The 8,195-nt window shown below is 38.3% G+C and overlaps 1 protein-coding gene across 1 annotated transcript in view; it reads right to left on the reverse strand.

Moving 5' to 3' along the window:
* LOC139468439 (protein bicaudal C homolog 1-B-like) overlaps window positions 1–6,588 on the reverse strand; it is a 137,732-nt gene extending 131,144 nt beyond the window's left edge. The window contains exon 1 of the mRNA XM_071250402.1: window positions 6,355–6,588. Within this exon, the coding sequence (XP_071106503.1) occupies window positions 6,355–6,583 (229 nt within the window). The 5' untranslated portion in view covers window positions 6,584–6,588. The remainder of the gene's footprint in view (window positions 1–6,354) is intronic.
* Window positions 6,589–8,195: the final 1,607 nt, after the last annotated feature.

Consider the following 8,195-nt stretch of genomic DNA (forward strand, 5'->3'; position numbering starts at 1 on the left):
ACATCGAAACAGCCTTACAAAGCCACGATTACTGAGCCAGCCCACCTCTCTCAATCTGAGTAGATCACCTGAAGACAAATTACTTTGAAATGGGCGTCAAAGAGCTGCTGCTCTAACGAAGAGATGCTGTAAAATGGAGCCAGCTGCTGCTATCAAATAAAAGAGGAAGTGCCACAATCGCCAAGTGGCTTCCCTTTTTATTGCACGATTATTTCAACATCCCTTACGTGTCAAAATATTTTGGCATAGGTTTATGGTAGGCTGTTAGCGAACAATTACATTCTGACATTGCTACGGAGTACTCCATGATGTTGTGTAGGCCTGCAACAAGGTCAATTTGTTTTCCCTAATTAATCCTATGATTGGAGAAAATCAAACAGAGCTATATATTTTTTGGTTCTGTTCATTGAAACTTGTATCTGGTATCATGTCGCCTTGTCTGTTGAATGGCTTGGAGATTGTGTTTATTACGTTGCAAAGAGGTAAGACGTCACTTGACTAGTAGAGCTATTACTCACAGGCACATACATGCTGGCTTGTGTTACTGGCAGAACAGCATGGCAACTACCATTAACTAATAAGGCTACAGTCATTTGTTATGCAAATGGGCCAAAAAACAGGGGAGGTCATTAAAAACACAGCAACCAGAACATACTTGAGAGGGTGAAGAAAATAACATCACAAAAAAATTACACTATTTTGGGGCAAGGTGACCCCAACCCTCAACCAAATGAGATACGAAAAATCAGAGTTGTGTTTATTTGAGTAATCTTTTGGACTGATAGCTTCATAAGACTTCCATCACCTCTAAAACAAATGACCCAGCTCTAACATGTCTAAGTACCTACTTACAATAATGATGATGAACAGAAATCACTCTTCTAAGACAACCTGAAAATATCATGATTTTATTCAAAATCTAATACCAAATGACAACAACCTTTGTTTTTGATAATATTTTTTCAGACTTTGACCTAGTTTGAAGCTTTTAGCAAAAAACATCTGACATTTTTCTCCCAACTCCTCAATTGTGTGTGCTTCCTCTTCCACTCAGTCCCACAAGCAAATCAGGCCATATTTCACAAAAGAAAACACTTTACATGAAAGTCACATTGCCGAGGAAATCACGTCTCTCCCGCTTATGAAGAAACCTGTCTTTGTTTTCATAGGCAGCCATGTACGTGGGAATTCCAGTTGACATTTCTCCATCCAGCGATTGATGCTATTTCGTCAGCCACCATGCACGGCCCACCTGGCAACAACATGGCCACTGTCTTGTTATATCTCGTTCAAGCAGCCATCAGTGCTGGTTTTCGAAATTAAGGGAGGGCACTGACCTTGAGGTTTCTACTATAGTATTTGAATCTGTGGATAAGAGGTCAATATAACACATAATCCTATGGTCATATCATCTATCAACCTCTTCCTAATGAGTCCATAAATTTGATTTGATACAGTGCAGATAAAATAGACATAGAGAGATCAATTCAATGGGAATTTGGGAGTGAAAGATATGGCAAGAATGACTGTCGTGATTGCTGTACAATGTCAGCTTGTGCCAAGAATATTTGAGTCTACTAGCCAGGACCTGTCACATGACATTATTTTCAGTTTGTTTGTTGTTTAACGCCGCACTCAGCAATATTCCAGCAGGAGTCTGGACAAGACAATCCAGTAATTGACATCATGAGCATTGATCCACGTAAATGGGATACGATGACATGCATCTATCAAGTCAGCGAGCTTGACCACCCGATCCTGTTAGTCGCCTTTTTCAACAAGCACAGTTGCCTTTTACGTCAAGCATGGGTTGCTGAAGACCCATTCTATGCCAGATCTTCACAGGTTTTATTTTCAGTACCGTAGATCTGTTAGTATATGGACTATTATCATCAAAGCTTACTACACCAAATTAAATTTTACTAGACAGGGCGTCAAACAAGTAGCTAAGGTAACAGACTGCAATGTTCACTTCACTCACTAAATCTGAGGCATAACAGGGCATCTAGGTCATTCCGTCCCCCATGCCTGTTGTAGGAGCCAGCTGATGGGCACAATGTGTGAGGGGGCTGATTGTTATGGATCAACCCGTCAATTATTTACAAGCCAGGTGAAATATGAATATTGCTAGCTGGAGCATACAAAACACGTACACACACTCACTTGAGAACTGGACAGAAATGAAAGAGGAGAAGTCCTTGTAGTTACCCAAATGTTAAAAGTTTCGGGTCTTTAGATTCAACTACTACAGGGGAAAACCTCAAGGGCCCAAGCAGTAAGGACACAAGAAGTCTGAACCTAACACACCAGTGGTCTAACCAGTCAGGATATGATGATATACAGATCACATGGAGGAGTCGGTCTCCTGATTAGTTTCAGCAATCATTGTGACTATGAAATTCTGCTTGGTATACTTTATAATGTTTACGTCTTACGTTTTACACTTGCATTATACTTCAAGATGCTCATACTTATCAACTGATGCAGATCATGTAAAAAGATGCGTTAAAATTCCTTTTACTTTGCCTAATTATTACCATACTGTAAAACAAATCAGTCTGCAAAAAGTCACAAGTCTGTAATTCAAATAAGAAATTCCCTTTGAGTGAAAAATTGCATATATTATCCCATAGCAGTTTCAAAAGAAAGCTAAAACAGATTGTGCCTATGTTCTCAAAAGCATACAAAATAGTTTGAGACCATTACACTTTCATAACACAATATTTTTTCTGACATGTCAGGGATATTAATAGGAAACTTCACGTCAGAGCAATACAAGTCATAATTTATATCCATCCACAGACATCTTCTGTCAATGATAACTGACTTGTCACAACACATCTCTCTTTTGACATGCCAGATGAAGGATTCTAGTTTCAAAACATACTTTCCTACATGAAAATTCTGTTAAAGACATTCTGGAAAATTGAAAGTAATAGGCATTACAAATAAGCTGTTACCAGGTTACAGAACATACATATCATATAACCCCTACATTCTAACCATAACTAAACATTTTCACAACTCCTTAAATTTTCCTTCGAACAAAAATATGGAGAAAAAAAAGGGTTGTCATGGAAACCAAGTCAAAAGGCTGTTTCATTGACAGATACATTTAATTATTACAGAACATACATTTGCATCAAATAAGAAAATGTCAATAAGCATGTAATTACTGTTTTATATACCACTCTGCTATCATGGCTGTCAAAATCAAGTCATCAAAGGATCACATGGTGTTTTTGTTTACAATGTGGTTCATAGATCTGTCAACTCAAAAAATCCCAAATGTTGCACGAAATAAGTAAATGAAGAACAATCTATTTTTCTTCCACCAAATCTGTTAAAAAATATTTTTTATAACAATGCTCCCTTGGGGATTGATATGGAAAGGGAAATAACTCTGTCACATGTCAATCCAAGAACCAATCCATGCAGTTCCTTTCCTATGATTTTATACTGACTTGATCCCATCAACCATACGTTCAACATGAAATTTGTCAGTACAAAGCATGTTATTTCCCACTAAACATAAACACTCATACCATGGAATACATTATGAATATTGTTGATGGCCAATATCAATAAATCACCAAAGTAATGTTGTTCCTTGACCAATCACATCAATCATCTATAAAAAAACATGCAAGAACTGTTCCTTAGATAGCTTTAATATGTACAAACAAATCCTAAATGTTATTATTATCAAAAGCTTTCTGAAACAAAATACTTCTATTTCCCTCCTTCGGAACTGGTAAAAAATAAAACTTCTTTTATACAGTGGGTGGGTGTTCAGGTATCCCATTAATCTAGCATTCATGTGATTTTGTGATCAAAAGAACGTATTCATTGATAGCCTTCATATTTGCTTTAGTTGTGTTTTACCAAGAAACCTCAACAAAAATTACTTATTTGTCCCAATGTATGAAGTAGGTATCACTTGAGATGAGGTGTGGAGTTTTTAGTAATAGCTCATTTCACAGGGCATTAATCTAGAGGGAGTAGGTAGGTGGTAAATTCTAGATTTATGTTTATTAATCTAGTGGTTGACTTTGAACTTTTGAGACGGACTCCCTTAGGAAGTGAGGAATATGGTGTCCCATGTTATGTCCACACAGAACAGTCATAGACTGAGTGGGAATCAGCAGTCAGCTGTTCTAAAGGTACCTGATGAAGTCACTCGGCTTCTACACAAGGCTGAAGATGTACAGTTGTAGTCTGAAAGGATTCATTAATCTTATCATTGGCTCACAGCAGTTATATATGCTGTAACATGGCTATAAAGATCCGGGGTAGAATAGGTCTTCAGCAACCCATGCTTGCCGTAAAAGGCGACTATGCTTGTGTGAAGAGGCGACTAACGGGATCGGGTGGTCAGGCTCGCTGACTTGGTTGATGCATGTCATCATATCCCAATTACGTGGATTGATGCTTATGATGTCAATCACTGGATTATCTGGTCCAGACTGGATTATTTACAGACTGTCGTCATATAGCTGGAACATTGCTGATTCCGGCATTAAACAACAAACAAACAAATGTTGTAACATGAGTGAGTGAGTTTGTTTTTGAGCGGCTATAAGCAATATTCTAGCAATATCACGGCAGGGGAGACCAGAAATGGACTTCACACGTTGTACCCATGTGGGGAATCGAAATTTGACCCTTCAGTTTGACGAGCACTATAAGACACGATGCGCTGTTAACCATGGGGCTACCCCACCGCTGCTGGTGCAACATGAAGAAACTGTATAGATTATTTTACTTCAAATATTTTACAAATACAGCACCTCTTGAATGTAGTGTTTTTTGTATACCATGGGGTGGAAGGGTGAGCATGGTGTGGGTTATAAATGTTTTTCACATTATTTTCTTTTTTCAATTCTGTTTCTTTCATTCATGTCATTATATATTTTCATCGAATCACTCTTTTAATAAATACCTGTGACTCTTCAACATGTGCTCTCTCTTTTTTCATCTATAATTAACAAGGCTGTCATAACAGAAAAGAATTTCTTAAATGAACACTCCTCAAGTTTCACATCTCATTAACCGATTGATGTATGCATAAATAATTTATGTCCAGGGTACTAACGTCAAACAGATTACATCAAATCTATTCTACCAGTTATAGAAAACGTGACACATAATCATGATAATACATAATGAATGGGTAATGTAATCTAAATTCTCAATCTGCTCTATATCGACCATGTTGACAACTAATTCTAACAGGAGGAGAGGTTTAGTGTAATGTAGAAAATGTGACTAGGTCATTATTTAATATAACACAGTGTAATCCATTTCCTCAAGTTCTGTGTGTCACATTGTACATAAATGTTATTTACATGTTACATAATGAAAATTATTACAGCATAGGGTAACAAAAATATTGTTTCAGCTTCACTTTTCTGTGGGTGCTATACAGTCTTAGGTATGGGATATACAAGTTATATCCTTTTCTTATACTCTCACATTTGGCCTGCAAACCATGTTAATCAGTGATAGGCGAAACAGATATTTCTGTCCTATATGATAATAGTACAATTAGAATTTGTCTGTATTCTTATTCAACTTTTTCCGATATCGTTTGTAGCAAATTAAGTGGAGATACTGTTTCATAACATCCAGATATTGTACCAACAAAAATTTCCAATTGTTTTATCAAATCAAACAATTATACAAATACGTATGTGCAACATATTTAATTCTGTTATAAGTTAACTGTTATAAACTGTTTGAATAATTTAATTAAGTCAAAATGACCACATGTCCTGACATTCTTTTGAACGAAATGGCCTCTAAGGTGATGACGGGTGATGACGGATATTGACATATTTTCCATGACAACTGTCAACAATGTAGCGATCTGCATCAGGACTGCCCAGGCTCTGTCCCGTCTATGATGTTATTGTAAAACCCGGGTACTCTACAGTTCACACATATCTGTTTATGTGACAAAGTATCGATTTATTACAAAGAACTATCTCTGTTTCGATTGCATATGTCCATGTTCGGTACTTCGCCACTGCCGACTCTCGCTTGGGCATATCGCACATGTGCTTGTCAAACCCCAGAGTGTATTCATTACAACTGCTTCCCATCGTATGGGGGTATTCCGCTGACACGCTGTGAACCCGATCAGCTGATCGGTGTAAATTAAATATATGACAGTACGTTTTAACGCGTGTGGGTGAGATTAACTTAAGCAAATTGTCTGACAAACTGAAGGGTTATTTGTGCATAGATTTCAAGGCAATTATTTCATCCAAAATCTTCAATTTTACAGTTGTCGTGTGAATACCATCTCCTAAACTTTGCCAAAACCCCAAAACGTGTGTGAACGAGCTTTACCTTGGAGCATTTGTTCCAATTTCTTCCGGTCTACCCGAAATCGGTCTTCCACAAAGTCTGGGTCCCGGTCCGCTTGGTCATCTCGGCTTCCAACAGAAGCGGTATCACAAAAATCCAAATTCGAATCATTGATGTACGGCGGGTCTCGCATAACATGCATCATACTGGACCGAACCAACAGGCACTCCGCCATAGCATTCTTGTTGTCATGTGAAAACGAGGCTGTCATCCACGAGAACGAGGCACGTAAGAAGCGTCGTCTGCTCGCATGCAATGGCGAGGCTCTGTATGGGAGGATTTCATCATTTTCATGTTATATACTCCGTTTTTACGTTTACGAGTAATTTAACCCCCTGTTCTTCAGTAAAGCGTATCTTCAGTAAGGTAAGGATAATTTTAATGTCTTCGGAAGGTGCGTCAAAGAACAGTAACTACGATTGGCACCCATTCAAAGCTTGCGGTACGTAAATCTGCACCAGTTAGCTGTCGAGGGATTTGGTGCTCGCGGATCCAAGCGAATTAGGTGATACCAACGTGACTCGCATGCTTAAGGTACATCAAATAGAATAAAGTTTTTCTTTTGAAAAATACTGTTTCAAAGAAAGTGTCGATGTGGCCAAACAACTTGCGGAGAGTTCAAGAGAGTGTGAATGACTCAGTCATATCACTGAGTGTGGACCAGCTTAATATTGGCAGAATACCCGAAATGCTGCAGGTCTTTAGTTTCGAGATAGAAATAATCATGTTATTGTTTGTTGTTTACCCCGCACACCGCAATATTCAAGCTATATTTGACAGCCGCCTGTAAATATTCCGGTCCGGACCAGACTATCCAATGATTGATATTATAAGCAACGATCCACGCCTTCGGAGAACGATGATAGGCAATCAACCAAGTCACCGATCATTACCACCTGATCTATCACATTGAGTGAGTTAAGTTTAAAGTCACATCGGTATCTATGATATTGATTTCTTATGACTAGAAGACCCGCGAAGATCTGGGTAAGTAGGGGCCTTCAGCAACCCATGCTTGTCATACGAGGCTACTATGCGTGCTTGTCGTAAAGGCGACAAAGGGGATCGGGTGGTCAGGCTCGCTGACTAGATTGATGCATGTCATCGAATCCCATTTGCGTAGATCGATGCTCATGATCTCAATCACTGGATTGTCTGGTCCAGACTCGATTATTTAAAGACCACTGTCGTTTGGCTTGAATATTGTGCGGCATTAAATAACAAACAAACAACAAAACTATACACGAGGATGATCACTTAAAATGACACAGACAAGCTTGTGTGTAGGGGGTGTATGTAATTAAAACAATCCTTGATAATAGAAATAATCGCATGTCGGTCCTTCATGGTGTAAGGTAAAACTAAGGAATGTTTATCAGATCCCAGTATACGGTGCAGAAGAACTTCGACTCAAAACCCTCTAGCGTAGGGATACATGACTGGTGATTCTATTAAATCTACCGTAACCCTGGTTATAATCAATCCAGTCTGTTTACACCGTCAACACATGTAATATATTTTGAAACAACAAACGGCAAGACCCGTGACTTCTTGATGAAAGAAGTTGTTATCATAAAACTTCCAGAACATTCGTATACTAGGATGATAAGGTAACAATCATCAAACGCATGAGGAAATTCGATAACATTTTAATATCATTTCAGACGCCCCCCAAACAAATGGAAAAGCCTTCTGAAGGTTAAATATGAAAGATATGGCAGTGCTTGTATATTGTCTAAACAAGAGGAAAGAAATACAGACGTTTCGTAAACGCATAGATATCCCCTGAACAATATATTTTGTAAGGAAGAGAATATATGCAG

Source organism: Haliotis cracherodii, unplaced genomic scaffold (genome assembly GCF_022045235.1).
Source record: "Haliotis cracherodii isolate W230 unplaced genomic scaffold, xgHalCrac1.p SCAF_2, whole genome shotgun sequence".
Classification (NCBI taxonomy): Eukaryota; Metazoa; Mollusca; class Gastropoda; order Lepetellida; family Haliotidae; genus Haliotis; species Haliotis cracherodii.